The 18,498-nt window shown below is 41.5% G+C and overlaps 1 protein-coding gene across 2 annotated transcripts in view; it reads right to left on the bottom strand.

Annotated features, from left to right (window-relative positions):
- Positions 1-552: 552 nt before the first annotated feature.
- vimr2 (vimentin-related 2) overlaps positions 553-18,498 on the bottom strand; it is a 32,828-nt gene continuing 14,882 nt past the window's right edge. The window contains exons 8-11 of one of the 2 annotated variants that reach the window (XR_015777228.1): positions 15,062-15,172; positions 14,806-14,930; positions 10,183-10,330; positions 553-1,251 (exon numbers count right to left, since the gene is read on the bottom strand). Coding sequence is in view for 1 of the 2 variants with exons in the window: in XM_042492799.2 (XP_042348733.2) it covers positions 10,288-10,330; positions 14,806-14,930; positions 15,062-15,172 (279 nt within the window). In the remaining variant the exon portion in view is untranslated. Of the gene's footprint in view, positions 1,252-9,409; positions 10,331-14,805; positions 14,931-15,061; positions 15,173-18,498 lie in introns of those variants that run through there. The other variant, XM_042492799.2, reaches the window with a different exon arrangement.

Below are 18,498 nucleotides of genomic sequence, written 5' to 3'. Positions count from 1 at the left end.
AATGTATCAGGTAAGCTGCAGAAACATTTACAGTGGGGAGCTTGTTGGAATAGTGGGGACTCCAGAGAGAGGTGGCCAGGGCTCGTGGTCAAGGAGGAAGCAGAGTTGGCATCACACAGGCAGGCGGCAGAGCAGATGATTCCAGTAGGAGCAGGCAGCAGGATTAACGAGGACGGGTGGGGAGTCGATGTACCATCAGAACAGTAAATACCAGCGGCACTCACACGGAGGAGATGTTTCGCCCGGCGGGTGGCTCTGAGGACGGCCAGAAGAACGGTGATCTCTGTCCACGGAACTGAAGCAGTAGAAGGCCGCACAGCCACAGTCAGACGAGAGCCAGGAAACACAGACTGAAGCCTGTAAGGTACCAGTTTCTTATGAGACACTTTTTGTAAAATGGTAATATGTTGTAACCAATAATTAAATATATATATATATATATATAGATATATATATATATATATATATATATATATATATATATATATATATATATATATATGATAACAAAAAATAAAATAGTTACTATATCTTTATTGACCAGTGATGAACAACTTTTTGGTTTACCAGTTCACCAATTTCCTATACAATTTGACCTGGGCTTTAGATCACTAAAACTACAATTATTATTATTTTTTGAAAAACACCGCCTCACAGGCAGATTTTTCAAAACTCTGGTGACTAGTTTTGTGACTCCATTTCCATTTTATATTCGCAATTTCAACTTGCACAATTTGAGGGTTAATGAAAACCCACCTACTTGGACATGAGACTGGCATAGATTTAACTCTCAGTAATAAAGCAAAGAGGTATATTTCCCTCGTTTTCTTTAAAAACATATAGATACAGTAAAACCTACTGCCATCAGATTTCACATGTAATGCAACACTGTGCACAGGACAAACTGCACTTTATATAAATGTGAAACCTGATGTCCTCATTATCACATGTAGCTCTCTCTTGGTCCACTAAGCAGCAATATCGACAAACACATTACACACAGGCTGGGTCTCCTCTTATATATAATAAATTGCAGCCTTGTATGTTCCCTCAAGACCTTCCCTTGAATGGGGAGACAGATGTTTATGCAGTTGCCATGGCGAGGGGTGTCCTTTAGTGAGGGAGCAGCGGAGGTGTCGCAAGATCCACATCACCCTTTCAGAGAGTCATGAGACAGCCCCGGTCGTGTCAACCGCTGAAATACCATCCTCTCTACGGAGTCAGCACGTTCTGATGGGAACGAGGACCTTTCTGCAAAATATAGACAGAATTTATTTTCACATAAATTGCCATTTCACCCCAAAACAACGAAGGAGTTACTGATGGCTTCTGCACATGATGAAAAGTAAATATTCCCACAAATGAAGACTGAAACAAATACAGTTGAACTTTTGTATTTTAAGTTCTGTGTATTATTGCTTGCATGTCAAGATTTCCGTTTCTGCAAGGTATTGTATATCTTAAAAACATCACATACACAAAAATATATTTTCTCATAGAAATAAACAGATTGGACGAAAGGAAGGAAACTGGTTTGAATTTCCTTTGTTTCTAAAGTTAGCAGTGCCTGGGATACATCCATGAAAATTCACAAGGACGTTGTGTGGCCATAATAAAGGAGGCCATGAGTCTAATTATCAATTAACTGGGTTATTACTCTCTCTCAACTCAGTCAGGCGGCACATATGTGCCGTTATGTATGCAGGATACTTTTATTACTGCTAATAAAAGACTGTTTTTAGTCCTACTTTTCACAAATAATTTCCTATAAAAGTTGCAATACATCCAGGTTTATGTTAATATTATCAGATACTCACATGAGAATAATTAAAACCATTCAGTATATAATGTACTCCATCTATAATGTTAATATGAGGCTCAAGGCTACTGTCAAAAGTAAAAGAAAATATGCACCTTTGACATGTTGTGCTCAGAGCTGGCCAATAAAGTCAGGAGTTTCGACGCTCTAAAATCTTGGAGGTGTGGATCTGCAGCTCTGTCTGGCCTCTTGTCCAAACATTTGTCTTCATCTTCAGGACGGCTGCTGGCTCTGGCCATGCTGCCGGCTCCTCTCTGCTTGTTTGATGATTAAATACATTTTTGGCCGTGTTGTAAACTTCCTGTGTGGTTGCACCATCAGGTCTGTTCCACACCACTGCTCCCCAAAGGCCTTCCATGAGCACCCCTATTATCCCGGCAAATTAGCCCAGTTAACCCACCCCTGCTCCAGCTCACTCTTTGTTAACCCCTCATTTTTCACTGTGTCTGGACTTCGGACCAAAGGCTTCTAGAAGCTGCTCCCCCCCGCTCCCTCCCCACCATCCCCGTCCACCCCTGTCCCGGCAGATCCTAACCCCTGTGAATATTAAACAGCACAGACTGCAGGAATGCCTCGGCTAAATTGGCAGCAGATGTTGTTGAGGGGATTTGGTTGTGAGGTGTTTTGTCTGCAAACGGAGCTGTAAAACATCGCAGGCCTGACAGGTCCTCTGGTGAGCCTCTGAGGTGAAACGGCACAAGGGCAATATTGCCCTGTAGCAGGTCTACTGAGGCTCACTGGTGGCTGAACGCTCAACCATCCATTTAATGGTCACTTATGAAGAAAGGTTTCAGGAGACACGCTGAACAAAGAGCCTACTTCAGAGCTGAAGTACAACAAAGATTAGGAGTGTTTGAGCTGTCCTACACGCAGTAAATAATGCAGCAGACAATTCAAAGATGTAAATGGTGGATAATTTACTTTACACCACAACAGGATCTCAGTTTGGTCGACATGTTTTTGGCCCTCACATGACACTGGAAGGTTTTTGTCAAATAAGACACAGATTCAAGTTCAAGATGTGGAAATCATGTCAACGCTCAAGCAGATTACATTTTAATGTATGTTAAAATATAAGTTTTAAAGAACGTCCATGTGATCCAAGAATGGAAAATGTTGCTTACCTGCCGGTCACGTCAGTTTGAGAGGAAGCAGGCCCGAGATGTCTGGGTGTCTGGGAAAAAGATGAATGACTGGTGTGCAAAGAAAATGATTTTGGAGTTTTTTTCCCCCCAAATTCTAAACCAGTCATTGCTCCAGGCTATGACCGCCGACATAAACTGTGACACATGTGATTTCTTTTTCCCAGCACAAATTATGATAGTTTGGACTACTGCTGCTCTGGTTCTGAGTCCTCAGAGACACAGGAGAAGAATTGGTTTTGGGCTCAAATCAGTCAATGGGTGTTAACAAGGACAAATGCACAAGCTAAACTTGACCTTCTTATTGATTTAAAGCTGCACTAATAAATATTGTTATAAAAACAATAGATCAGATGACCGTGTTTAATGTTAAAGGTGCCGCTCAAACCCACAGAAAAGAAATACTCAGCTCTTTAAAAGTTTTAGCTACTTTCAGCCCATCATTTTGGTTTTACAGCCAGCAGCAGCAATCAGCTGTTTTCAGCACAAAACCTCTGATAAACCCACTGTGTTCAACACAGTTAGCAGCTAGCTGGCGAATTTAGTGGCACAGTAGTTGGTGGAGACCAAAACAGAGCTAAAAGAATACTGAGTACTAAGTAGTACTTTAATTCCAGTGATTGATTATATTGCTCCATGTCTGATGATTGAGTAAAGAGGCTACTGTTGACTAAAATGTTCATTCAGACATGGCTCAGTAAACATAAGAAAATATTGGCATTGTACGTTTCCGCAAACCACGAATATGTTACATTTACACATTTCATACGAATCACATCAATGTTTTTAGAGTGACGTAATATATAAGCTTCCTTTGTCATCGGGAGGTGGAGGGGATGGTAGCTATTGACGACTGATCGAGACCAACAAACAACAAAACCAGTTGTGTTTTAACATCTTTGACTGGCTTTTTAGGCAACCTGTGGCTGTTTTTGAATGGGGGAACAGTGCCATGAAGAGCAGATATTTTTACAGAGACAGCTGTGTTTCCTGCTCACAACAAGCGGCTGTTTTTTTACTGAGCATCGCTGCATTTTCTGACTGAATAATGTGACGAACAGTGTTTTTTTTTACTGAGCCATTGTTGTTTTGCTGGCCTAAATAGCCAGTCAGTGGCAGATTTATAGCCACAGACTACATCTGGTGAATAAGACTAAGTATGTTATGTTAACTAATATAAACTTTGTTTATTGTCGCACAATAATAATCAGACTTGGAGGGTTTCTCTTAATTGATAGCATATGTTTGAGACATCAGATGGATATCAGTAAAATTAGCTTTTTTCCTCTGTGTGGTTTCTGTGGTTACCACAGTCAGCAGCAGCAGTAAATTGAAAAAGTTAAACTATCAATGCAGCCTTTTTACAACAGCAGCAGCCTCCATCCTCTGCTTGTGTTTACATTGAAAACAATGGAGGCGGCTCGCTGTCTGAAAACACCTTCAGTTGATAATGTATAGCAGTTTTGTTTACAGGCTGTTAAATGGGAAAAATGGGCGGGTTTAATAAATCATAAATAAGATACTTTTCGTAGTGCCGCACATTATGTCAAACTGAACATCCTTATGGTGGTCTGCAAATGCACTTATGTGTTCTTCACTCACATATACTCTATAAGATGCAATATAATTCAAACCTAATACATCTTTACAGTGATGCTATATGCCCTCACTGTATATCGTAGTGTGCCATCTATTAACAGAAATTCCAGAAAAATAATCAGGTTAAGTGCTACAGAAGGTGGGAGGACCTCATGCAGCAGCAGCTATGAGATAAGAAACCATTACAACCAAGACATAAGTTCCTCTGTGTAGGGCGAGTGTGGGGAGCAGCCCATTTACTGACAAGTGAAGCTTAACATGAGAACTAAATTCAAGGGTGGCCAAGATCCACGCAGGCTATTTGCCAAGAATCCAATACAGCAAATGGCTGGATTGGTGTAAGCCCGAAGCCGACAATAAAGTCACTATGCTTAAAAAGATGCTAACATCCTTTAATGGGTATGAAAGCCACTGCAGCAGAATACAAATCCTGCCTGTTCTCTTTGGCGGTCCCTGTAGCCCAGACTTTTATCCGCTTCCATCCAGCACGCCCTGTGAACTTGATTAATTGAACACTTCGGGACAAAAAAGAAACTTTTATCAACTTTGGCCATGACTAACCCACTGTGTGTGTGTATGTGTGTGTGTGTGTATGTGTTTGGAGTTTGGGGAAATTAAGAAAAAAGCCGCTTTGCTTTATCTCCTCATCATAAGACAAGGTACTGAAGTGTTTGCCAAGATATAAAAGGTACCAGAGTTTCATATGTTAGTAGTCGGATCAAGATGAGGAGTCTCGGGGGTGTTTGCCACCTGCTTTGAGACAGACACGAGGGGGAGTGTGGGGTAAATGTGGGGTCACAGCTGTCAGCAGTCACTCGGTTATACAGGCCGAGTGGGACAGCTGATAGGAGGAAAACTACAGCGATGACATGATGGGGGACCCGGGGGTTATGCAGTCACACTACCACCATCTTCATCGAGCGTTGCACAACGTTTAAACTGAGTGTGACGAGCTGTGTGTGTGTAAACATTCACACAAGGAGTTTTCTCTCAGGACCAAGCGATGCTCCCACAGTGGAAGTCTGTCCACGACCCCCATAAAAAAGAGAGGGATGCCCACTTCCTGCTACCCTCAGGCGTGCCAGTCCTGCCTCAAGGGAGAGGGGCCCCGTAATTTATTATTTGTTCCCCTCTTGTTAAGGAAATACTTTCTCAATAGCTCTCGCTCTCCTTTGTATATTTTTACTGTTCTTATTTTCTTCCTTGACTCAACCCTGTCCTCTCTTATTTATTTGCTTTCTAAACACCAGCTTGGTTCATTACGTCCAAGCTGCCAAGAACAGACTTTAAAAAATTACTTTTGTCCTCACTGAGGACAGTGTTTATTTGTCTGGGTGGACCTGAAGGGGGAGAGAGTATTTTTGGGGATACCTATGTGTAGGTGACAGCTGAGCTGCACTGTAAAATCTGACAAGTTGATTTTATTTTTTTTTTAAAATGTAGGAAACCAATTACATGTAAACATAACTATTAGTCGTAATTTATGTTTACTTGATATAAGGCCTTTAAAAGGATTATTTTTTTATTCGCAATTAATCGCAGAATTTCAATGGTCAATTGCGATTAGTTGCATTTTTCAATTGTGTGTTTTCAATTCCATGATTTTGCATCACAGAACAGTTTTGAAGTCCATACTGACAAAGTGAATCAGTTCTTACCAGATTGTCTTAATTAGGAATCAAATAACAACAAAAAACTGCATGGGATGAGCATAAAGTCGGCATGTCTGTAAAGGGGAGACTCGTGGGTATCAGCAGAACCCATTTTCATTCACATATCTTGAGGTCAAGGAAAATGGCCATGCATTTTATCCATCTCCGAAATTAAGCCCAATTTTGGAGCATTATTCATCCCTTAATCACATTGTGATAAACGTGTTAACACTGACAGCCCTAATTAATATCTGATTGTTAACTTGCAACAAAAAATGTAATTATGTGTACTTAAGTTTATGAAGTTGTTGCAACTTAGAAATTACAAGTTTAACTAAATCTATCTTTTTAAGTTTAACCAACTTCAGTAAACCAAGTATTCTGTGCTACATTTTTTTTTTTTTCTGCTGGTTGCAATAAGTCAAACATATTTGTGTTTTCTTAAAGATGTTAAGAAAACAGAACTTGCTGATCTCTCAACAAAATCCTCTTTGTGATGATCAAGTTAAGTCAGACTAACTTAGTTTACTGAAGTTTCAAAAACTTTAGAAAAAATAAGGTAATTTCACTTGTCATTTTTAAGTTATACCAACTTCACAAAATCAAGTGAGTACACCTACGTTTCAAGTAAATGTAACGCTAAGATATATAGTAGACACAAATTAAGGTTTACAGGTATATCTACATTACTTTTTCAAGCAATCAGTTTTTCGAGGCAAGGTCAGCTTGTCAGATTTTACAGTGTGAGTGTTACAGGCTGACCTCGATCACCGTTACCTCAGGCCTTAATCAGATTCCTCTGCTGCAGATTGAAGATATTGCGAACGGATGCAGCGAGCTCAGATGTCATAATTTATCAGCGCAGCGCTGCCACTCTTAATGCACAGACATTCCTGCACCATGTGAAGTTAATGGGATGTTATGTCCACAGCACATGTTGTGTGAAATGGTTTCTTTCAGCACGAGCAAACCATCATGAAGCATTCAATCTCACAGCGAGCGTTACCCAGAGGGACCAAACTCTGTTTTATTCCCAGCAGTCACTCCTTTGTTTGTTGGTGTTGGGCAGGTTCGGCTGTTTTCTCAACCCCCCCCGACATCCATCCACAGACACCATCGAGGCAAGAAAAAAAAGGGATGAAAAGGCCGAGCCACTGGCTGACCACTCATCCATGACTCAGCTTTGAAAATCTCTGCCTTCAAATCAAATTGTCCGGCTTCAAGGAGCAGAGGTGCCACAGTCCTGCCCCGGGCCGCTCGGTGTCACCGGCCAGCTTTGAGGGGTTAACGCGCATTTTTCTCAGTTGTCAAGGACGTGTGATGAGGGCAAAGGAGTACAGAGGAGCTCAGAGGTCACCACACTCACAAATATCAAGTCTTTGAAATACTTAGTTGTGTTTTAAAAGGAAAAGTTAAACAGTTTTTGGTTTTGTAGAAACACATTTGTTGATTTGCCTCATTGTGTAACAGCCTATTTCATTATTTATTTTGTGTTACTTTTTGAATAAAAATATTGTTTAAGGATTTTCTTATGGTCCTTTTGTTTGTTTTATATCACCCAAAGAGGATGTTTTATTTTATTATAATGTGTTGTACATTATTGAACAATTTATAGTCATTTAACGCTTTTTGAAATACTGTTTGGATTCAAGCGCAATATTGAGGATTTGTGCCTAAAAATTGTTTTTCTGTCTTCCTACACCCCTTTACAGGTATGATTAAAGTCTTTTTGAATATGTTGTTATATCTTGTTTGCAGTAGGTGGGTTTCCAGATTTGCACCAAAACGTATGCGGTATCCTAAATGTCGATCAACACAATTGTGAGATGACTGCGTTTCCACTGAAAATGTTATGTGATTTCTCCTCTTATGATAACATTTCAAGAAGCATGGATGGATGTTCAAAACATCAGCAGGTTTATTATTATTGCAGCCACCGCACTAGCTGCATTATTTCCAATTGAAGGAGACGTAGGCGTGTGATGTGAGCGATGATGGAAAGGAAAGCTTCTTATATGCAGGCACAGTCACATATGAGCGACTGTGAGGATTTCTGGGAGGTGACAGTCCACGATCTCACAGAGGAATTGTGGATTCAAAACTTCTGAATGATCCACTAAACTTTTATGCAATGCAGTAACTCCTCTTGTAGCACCTGCTGCATCATGTCTGTGGGAGCCAGTAAACCAACAAACACATAGCCACAGCATCATGTGACCTATAAAAGCCAAAAAAGTGTTTCCATGGCAGTTTTGCAAAACATGGCTTTTTAGAATCTGCTGAAATACCACCTCATGCGAGCCCAAAAACTTTTTTGCGATAAATGGGACTTTTTTCTTAAATGACATGTTTCCATTAGATGTATTTTAGAAATTTCGATTTCAGGGTTAATGGAAAACAGCTTTGTGACTGGTTGTTGTTCTTTGTAAGAGTTGACAAAAATACCTTTTTATGTCATATACAGAGGCCAGATGAACGATGAATTTCCTGGAGGTTTAAATTTTACTATTCTGGTCCAGTCTATTGTCCTTGATTTCCATACAGTCCACCACCGTCCCCCCAAGAGGCAGAGCAGAGAAAATAAAAGTGGGAAAACACCCCTCAAAGAGGAAGACAATTTTCTCAGATATTTTCAGATTTACCAGCAGGCAGAGACAAAGCAGTCCCATGAGATCAGGAACACTGGACGCTTCGTTGGCTTTCTATTTGAGATTTCGAGAGGAGAGCTCTGAAGGAAAACAACATCTTACCTCCCCTCCTCTGAGCTCTTGATTGAGCTCTGTGGCCCCGAGAAAACACACAGCAGCTTCCTCGAGAGCCGGCCATGTTTCATGTCGGGACAATTAAACAAGTCACTGTATCCACCCGTTTCTCAGCCCCTTCTCCAGACACTGAACTCAATTATTACAGAGGCTAACTCCTCATCAGTTCACTGAGTGTGGCTAATCTTATCTGATCCGTTATTAGCAGCATTTTTCATCTTTATGGCAGAGCTAACAAGCCTTTGAGATCGTTAATAGCTGGGAATGTTCAAATCTCACGTTGAACATGAAGATGAATGAAAGAAGGATCACTGAACATAAATCACTCTGTGCTCTCTCTGCGTAGTTTTACAGTGCCGGGAAAGTCTTAAAGCCCAAAGATTCACAAGCAGTTCTCATGAAACGGGGACAAAAATCACAGAGTATGCGATGATCTCTCAAGCAACTAGTTTTATTTAATTTAAATCTAAAGCAGATTCGATGCTTTGTGCAGAAGCGGGAATGATTTATCACAGACATCTTGAAAGTCATGTAGAAAATAAGGAAAAGATTACAGAGGAATGTATTACCGAATGCTTATTTCTGAAACGACAGCAAATTTGGGCCGTTGGTTTTCAAAGAAGAAATAATGAATCACACCGGCTTCTCTTGTCGAAACATCCAGGTGCTCATTTTGTGAGAGAAAACAACTTCATGAACCATTTGAAAAGCAAACAGAGCACCGCACACTGACAGTCAGTTACACGTAAAACAAAACATGACTGTAAAAGCAGAAGGAAGGCGGGATGTTTTTAGTTACCAAACGGAGAGCTGTCTATATGTTTGTTAACAGTGACGGGGTCGAGGGTTAAGAGCCTGTAATCAGACAGAGTTTGAGTGATGGATGAGGTGGGATCAGAGGGGAGATGACTTCACGGAGCCGCAAAGTTTAACTCGTGTGTGTTCAACAAAGAGGCGACAAAACATTTATGAATCATATCAGTGAGCTGGTAAAGATAAAACCCACTTAAGGAAATATCCCTGCCAGACACTGAATGGATACACTCTCACGGCGCGGCCCCGATCCTCCCAAACTCTTTTAGACAGCTCCATCTTTCTTGGAGTCTCGGGGTCATCGGGCAGCGACCTGTTATCAATGGCCCGGCTTAAGGCCTCCAGACGGCATTAATCTGTCATGATAAGTTCTGCTTTAACTGCAGCGTTGGTACCTTTAGCTTCATCCTAGTGCTGGTTTCGGTGTGTTTTTCACTTTGGTCTGTTTTCTGATCCATGTGAGAGGGAGCATCCTGCCAATCTGACTCTCCGGCTTCGAGTCACAGGCAGTACAGCCTCTCCTCCTCGTTCTCCACCAGACTCCTGAACCAGAGAAATACACAAACACACACAGGGTAAAGGTGATTACAGCGAAGTACTCACAGGGAGAATGAACACTGCCATTTATCAAAGTATAGTATCTATATAGCACATTTAAAATGTATGTTCCAGTTTTAAAGTGGTATACAAGTTAAAAAAACAGAAACTTTATGATCATCAGAACTTTGACTGCATGCTTTTTGTTGACAGCATTTATACGTGCTTTTACTTTCAAAAGGCCCACTTAAGTACATTTAATATTATAAAGTTACTTTTGATACTTGAGTACAGTAAATATCAGATTCTTGAAGACTTTTACTCAAGTAATATTCTAATCTGTAACTTGTAACTCTGTAACTTTCTGTACTTAAGTATGGCTTTCAGGTAACTTCATCCACCACTGCCCAAGGAGAAATATTATTCTGAAATCACACAAGACAGAAACACCACCAGTTTCTCAAGCTTCGTAGCCTTACAGCAGCTTGTTCACCCTCTGCCGCCTGTTTTACGTCCCTCTCTCACCTTGTCCACCCTTCAAATAGTAGAAAGTGTTCATCCGTATTCTCCGGCTCAAATAAATACTGCTGGCCATCGAATTCAACAGCCTCTTCCACTTTGTTAAATATAGCTCAATAATCATGCATGACATTAAAATCTTTTAGATAACACGAAACAACTCCGCACTTTACACTTGAATATATGTATAGTCTCTTAGTTTTTAGTTTTTTAAGCATATTCCTTTTATATTCTATTAATGTTGTTTGCTCTTTATTCTCTTTGTTCTTACTGTATGGTGCTGCTACACCCCAATTTCTCAGTTTTGAGATCAATAAAGTATATCGATCTATCTATCTAACACTTTCTGTACTCCAACACAACAAACTATTACCACTCACTCACTTTTCCAGCTTTGTCTTCTTACAACAAGTCTCATAAGATTTTAGAATAAGACGTCTCACTGAGCGAGACTCAATGACAAACAGATTAAATCAAGCAAAGTGTAAAGAGACACTTCAGACACTTATGTAACAGTCCGACCCTGTCTGCGGCAAAAGTAACCACTTTCAATGGATCTACTGTGATGGTGCACAGTTTGCCCCATCTGGTTACACTGGGGCTGTTTGTATGGCTGCGGCGCTCTCTCTCAGTACTGGACACATTTAAAAAGTTGTTGAACACATTAGGCATTTAGGCACAAAAAACATGGAAGAAAGGGTCTATGATGACAAATGCTGAAGTATTTCCTCTCTTTAAAACTCTGTGTTTGATCTTTACAAACTCCTTAAAAAAATTCTGGCTCCTTTAGCAGCTGAATGCTCCACTCTGTTCACCAGCTTGTTGCTAACAGTGTCTGTCTGTTGTTTGGTGCTTGGCAGGTTGCACATGGTGGGATTTTAAGCTATATCACTGAAAACAGCTGCCTGCTGTATCTGGAAATGCAAATGATGAGAACCAAACAATAAAGTTGCCAGAAAACCTAAATAATGAGCAGATAGATGCTGTAAAGCTCAGTAGAGCTGAGGGGAGTCACTTGATTTGTAACTAGTGTAAAAATGTTTATTTTAGCAACTTTAAAATCAGACCGACCAACAGTACCGTCTAAAAAATGGTCCCTAGCTGAGCTACTTGTTGCTGAGTCATGCAGGAGGGTGAGCGGACCACAGTCAACAGAAGCCTGAATTACAGTGTAATATGCTTCACATTAGCAGTGAGAAAAAGCAGCGAGCATCTGCCTGAACTGCTCCAAGATGCTTTCACAGGCAATAAGCCACCCAGTAATGGCAGCCTGGGGTCATTAAGGTCTGTTGTGCAGACAGTTTGCCACGGCATAGAGAGAATAAACAACCACCATTTTCATTTCTTATTCATGGTTTTAATCACGGATGACAAAACATCCAGTAAATAAAAAAAAAGGGGAGGGTGAAAAAAAAAGTTGGCGACGACTATGTGTCTTTCCTGTGCTTTAAATGTCTTTGGGACAGTCTGTTGGGTAATGAAGGGAATTAAAACTGTGGCGAATTTGGAAATGTGTGTAAGGGGAGGGCTGACATTAACAGGCTGGCGTGGAGAAGAGCTGGCAGAGTCCCAGCACACAGCGCTGACAGTGTGAGGTCCTCTTTGCCCATTCTAATGAGGCACCGCGAGCATCTGAGCTCGGGTCTGCAGCAGGGCCCCCTGGGGGTCACACGCAGTCGGACCGGCGATGGACAGACCAGGAGGAAGTCTGTGGCAGCCGGATGAGGTGGCTGAAGTATGTCACTCCACATACCAGGATGGCAGATGGTTAAAAAATCTCAGCAGACGGCGTGAATAACATAAAAAGTCTTTAAGGTCACGTACAGGAAACTGCATCATATTCAGGAGCTGTTTCCTGTGACCCCGGTGATGTCAGCCTTTTGTTAACAGGAATGTCTTGTTATGGACAAAACATGTCCAGGTGACATCGTACGAGATAACACCAGAATGACACACAGGATCTTGAGGAAATACTCCTTGTATTATTCACGCTGATGCATACGCAGAAACTTCTTGTTGATGTTGAGGGAAATCAGTGACAAGAGACGCGTCGTTTGCGCATTTCCACGTGTGTTTTCCCGTCTGATTTGCTCATACTCTTTGTAAAAAAAAAAAGAAAAAAAAAGTCAAAAGTAAACAGAGCAATTGAGGTAATCTAATCTAATGAAATCAGTTCATTCTCCTCAACAGGTTTATAAATGTGTGGCACCGCAGGGGACGTCTGTTTTCATTCGACGTCCTACCGCAGAGACGAGGATCTACGACACATGTCAGGGACGGCTCTGATGACTTTAGACTTTAATTGCAATCAGAAACTCCAGCAGTTGACTTTGACACCTTTCACAGGAGAAGACCAGCTAATCAGTGAAACCACCTGGTGCCGTGTTTTTGTTGGAATAAATGTCTCAGGTGTGTCCCCCAGCAGACACACCTGTCCATCTCTGACAGTCTAGACAGTCAGTCTGGTCCAGCAGTGGAATGTCACTAAGTACATTTCCTCAAGTACTGTGCTTAAGTATGAATTTTACTTCAGTACTTTTATTTTACTACATTTCAGAAGGACATTTTGTACTTTTTACCACACTACATTTACCTGACAGCTTTAGTTACTTTAAAAATTAGGATTTTTGCATAAAAAACGTAAGAAGAGTTTATAAAATAGAATTATATGTTAAATATTAAACTCCCAAACAGTTAATACAAATTCAGCTGCAACAATTAGTTGATTAATCAATTAGTTTATTGACAGAATATGAATTGCTAACTATTTTGATTAACATTTTTTTTTCAAATGTTTTCTTTTCTTCTTTTTTTGCATTTATCTTTTTTTGAGGATTTTTCTGCATTTGATACTTTGACTTTTCATATTTTAACTATATTTTCCTGATTACACATACTTTCTTGATCTTAAATGACATGTTTAATGCTGGACCTTCACTTGTAACAGTGTACTTTCACAGAGTGGTATTAGTACTTTTACTTAAGTAAGGGATCTGAATACTTCTTCCACCACTAGTCTAATCTGACAGTTACACCTCACAGTCCCAAAGTCTCTGTATCTTCTTTGGTATAATATAAAGTGTGCTTTAAAATTTTAGTGCTCTCATTTCAGAGTAACAGCCTGCAGCTCAGTTTAAGAGGAGAATGAGAGTATGAAGGTAAGAGCTGTATTTATGGCAGCACTGAGAGTTGGTTCAGCACTCGTACATTATGGTCTGTTACAGCTTATTAAGTTTTTAAGTTAGAATGTAATTATTGCTGTGAAGTCAGATCCAGGAGTAAAAATCAATCACATCCTCTCAGACTCTGTTATATATAGAGAATAGGCAATCATATCATGCTGCTTTGCATTCTGAATAGAGACGCATGAATCCAACTCTTTCTGTCCCTCTATTGATACGGCCAATACCAAATAACGACTCGATACCTTTTTTTTTTTACTAGAAAAGTAAAAGAAGGAAAATGGCAAAATGACCAAAAGGAAAAAATAACAAATCAATAAAACTGAGCAAGCAAAATGCTCCACTTCAGAAACGCTCCCGTCCCAGTTTGGTATGACAACAAGAGGAACAAAACTGGGTCGCAGCCATGGCAGCTGGAACGTGGCGCAGCAGGAACGTGGTGCAGCTGTGCCCAACAGAATTGTTCTTTCCAGCTCCCTTACAGTCAAGATGGCAGCAAAGATAACAAAAATGGGGACTAATTCATCTCATAATGTGCCTGACGTTAGTGGGTCACAACATTTCAGGTATGGAATGAATTTGCAGACTTGCAAACTTTTCCATGGATGTCAGTTTTTGAGCAACAGCAAAGGCCAGGATGTGTCACTGTTTTGCCTTGAATTGTAAAATCTAGAATATTGTTACTATTATTATTATTCAGAGCAGTTACAGATACACACACACACACACACACACACACACACACATACAAACACCACTGATTACAGCAGACTGTCTGACCTGTAGGCGGTAATCTCCATGTCTCTGGCCATCTTCTCATTGAGTAGCTCCTTGTAGTCCTCACACTGCTCTTTCATCTGCAGTTGGAAGTCGGCCTCCTGGTGCCGCATTTCATCTATAGTACACTGAAAATCATACGCACACACAGGGAAACACACAGCATGTTGGGATTAGAGGGTGAGATTAAATGACAGAATGAGTCCAAACCACTGGTCCTTTGCAGTCCATGATTATCTTAATCAGTCCGCTCTCAGACCTCCAGCTCAGCGATCTCGTCCATGTATGCCGCTTTCTTCATCTCGACCTCGTCCTCCAGCTCCTCGTTACACTTCTCCAGCTCTGCCAGCTCCTTTTCTAGCTCTGAAATCTACAGAAGAGCAGACGACAAAAAGCACAAAAGGTTTTTCATTTAAAATATACTCACAAACAAAGATTTCTACTTAATGATAATGCAATACTACTAAACTACATCTCGATGTACCGTCACAGACATCATCGTGTTTCCGGCCACCTGAAATCCGCAAATTCCATTTTAACTCTTCTTTTTGTTTTGTTCTGATGTACAGAAAAATATATCTTTGTTTTTAGATGCCCGTGTATCAGCATGTGACAAACTCTGTCTTCTGCTTGAATTTGAGCAGGTATTCGGTTCATTAGAGCTTCGTAACCGTGCCAGCTGTGCGACTCTATGAACAGCAGCATCGGTCAGACATTCAGTCCACCACTCTGGTTCAAACTGAAGTATCTCGACAACTACTGAATAGATTTCCATGAAATCTTGTGAAGACATTGATTGCTCCCACATTATGAATCCTATTGAATTTGAAGATCCTCTGATATTTTGCTCAACACCACCATGATGTTGACCTTTGTGGTTTTATGGTGAAATTTCTCACCAACCCCAAAACACTGGGAAAAAAATTTCCATTTCCAAGGATGGCGAAGGCACGACCTGCCCAACACTCTCTGATTGGCTAGTACTCGATGCCTTCATTGCTTGGCTTGGTTAGATTTGGGCAAAAGGAGTGGGATCGGTTCGGGTCAGGGTAAGAATGCCCAAGTAAGCTAATCAGAGGCAGTGTAAGGCAGAGAAGGGCAGGTCATGACTTTGCTATCCAAGGAAATGCAATTTTGCCACCGGGAAGCACTGCACACTTTCCTGCAGCGCTATGAGCCTTTTAACCCATTGGGCTTTTCAGATAGGACGCCACACAGCCGACTTGCAATGTGCAATGATAGTTTTGGCGTCTAGTCTATTCCAGCCAGTTCTCGTTTCGAACTCTTCAAATACTTCCACAATGCGGCTGGACTGAACCTGTTGTGTTTTTATTATACATGGGCGGATTGGCGGAGGGCACATGATGCACACACGGGCAGCATTACTTGAGAACGTGGACGGATGGAATCGGTTGTGTGCGCATGAAACGGAGAATGATGGTGTCAGGTTGAACCGCTGCCAGTAACAACGCAAGGTAAGGAGCGCCAGTGTGCCTATAGGGCGGGTGGGGTGGGGGATGGGTTCCAACAACAGATTTCATTCGGGAGTCCAATGTTCGCTTCCCGTGTGCCTGTGATGTTTTTTTCTACGTCTTACCCTGTGCCTCTCATGCCTAAACATAACCACTGTTCCCCGCATGTGCGTTTGTTGAAGGTCCATGTTGGTTACCATGTGGACATGTTGTCTAAACATAACCATGTGCTGCGTCCTCCCACCATGTGCATTTGTTGACATCATGGAAGTGGCATCCTGGAGCATGAAAAGCTGACGCAGAAGGATACCGAAAATTTCAAGATTTGCTCATACATGCTTGATCTATTTATCAGAATATGGAATCACTTTTCTTTTGTGATTGTGTTTATTATGTGGCCTGATTATTTCAAATAATTGTCAGTTGTGTCTAAACAGAGTGAGCGAAACAAGCAGACACACACAAGCTGCCAGGGGGATGATAAGAATTAGCTCTAAGTGTGATTAAAAAAAGAGCATAATGATGTAGGCTAATGCAGTGCTCTGGCTACCACCTGTGGGAAACACTGAATAATAAACAGGAGCAAAGCATTACCAAACGAAAACCTAAGTATGCCAATCAACCCGACCTACACAGATAAAACAGGTTCCTTTACTCATTGCGGACTAACGCAGGAGCATCCCGGCCCCCCTCCCCGTGTCTGAGGCTGTGGTGTCCTGCCGTGAGTAATTACAGCAATCACAGAAGTTCAACAATTAGCTGTCAAGGCCAGATGGGGATCCAGGCGGTCGTGCTCGTCTTTCAGCGAGATCATGTGAGGAGAAGAAGACCTGGTTACAACTCACAGGCTGATGATGACTCCCAAACCTGGTCGAGTCACTTAACTCCCACTCCTCCGCTCTCCCTGGCATGATGAGTGAGGCCTGGCCTGTGTGCGAGGAGTGGCGTACAACCCCATCAGCGCCCGCTCTATTATATACATCTCTGCGTCAGGGCTGATTTCACTGCAATCTGTTTGTTTGGCCATGTTGTGTCTCAGCGAGAACGCAGACCCGAGGCGTCCATCACCGGTGAGAGAGGAAACAGAGCAGATCAGGCCGTGCTGTTCATCCGTCAGGCTGGATTGAGCAGAGCTGCGGATTGTGAGCTGCATATTAGAGAAAAGTAGATGATGTTGGGAGCTGTGGTTACAGAGGCGCAGTGTTTATTTAAAGAGCTGGAGGTAGAGCTGCAGCCACAGTAATGAGAACCAAACCACCGTGTTTGTTACAGATGTGGTTCGGCGTCGGCTGCGGTCGGACCGCTGATGGATGTTAAAGAGGCTCATGTGGAGGAAGAGGAGGTAGTTACTAAAGTCACCTGGTGATTTTACCTGAGTCAGAATTTCCTGTTTCGTCTCCTTATTGATGCTTTTTCATTCATTTCATTTTTCTGCTGTCTGGATGAGAAATATCAGATGAAGGTTTATTTCCTCTGCCTCCATTCACAGAGGAAGTCTCCATTCAGTGTGTGTGTGTGTGTGTTAAGTTTTAAGACATTTATGATTCTGCAGGCGCTCTGAAAGACTGTACTTAATAACTGAGGACACGGAGGGCAATAAATCCCGTCTGAGCTGAAGCAGAGCCCTTCACATCTCCCGCTGAAAGTGTCCGCAGAGTAAACAGGTCAGCAGGATCTCCCACACTGTTGCTCCGCTGTCACTCAGCTGCTCCCCGCTCCCTTCGCCCGCTGTGGGAAACCATTCATTTTCACCATTATGTCTGATTTAGGAGCTGATGGCCGACGCAGAGCCAGTTGTGGGTTGTTAAGACTCCTCTTTTCTTTGTCAGTTAAGAGATGGAAAATGTGTCATGGGAAGATCTGAATCAGTAGGCCGTAACTGAAGGATGTAAATGAGGTGTGAATGTGAGACTAAAAGGTTCGGTTCACCCCCAAGAAATACACATTTTCTCACTTACCAGTAGCAGCAATGCAGAGGTTTAGTTTCTGAGAATTAAACTTTATACTACAATGTCCCCATTACTCTGGATAATCCTTAAAACACACAGTCAACAACATTCAAGGGGTCTATTTCTTGAAGAAATAGTTAAAAGTTTTAGGAAATGTGCTTTTTCACAATCAGTGACATCTTTTAAACCACTTCTTTAAAAAGGCTTGCTTTTATGTGATGTCACCTTTATTTATTTATCTCTCTTCCTCTATTCATTTTGCTGCTCATTCTCCA

The sequence above is a fragment of the Plectropomus leopardus genome, chromosome 8, assembly GCF_026936395.1.
Source record: "Plectropomus leopardus strain MGB_pleo_1.0 chromosome 8, ASM2693639v1, whole genome shotgun sequence".
Lineage (NCBI taxonomy): Eukaryota > Metazoa > Chordata > Actinopteri > Perciformes > Serranidae > Plectropomus > Plectropomus leopardus.
Note: the sequence above shows the minus strand (reverse complement) of the source record. Positions and strands in the feature narration are given on the sequence as shown.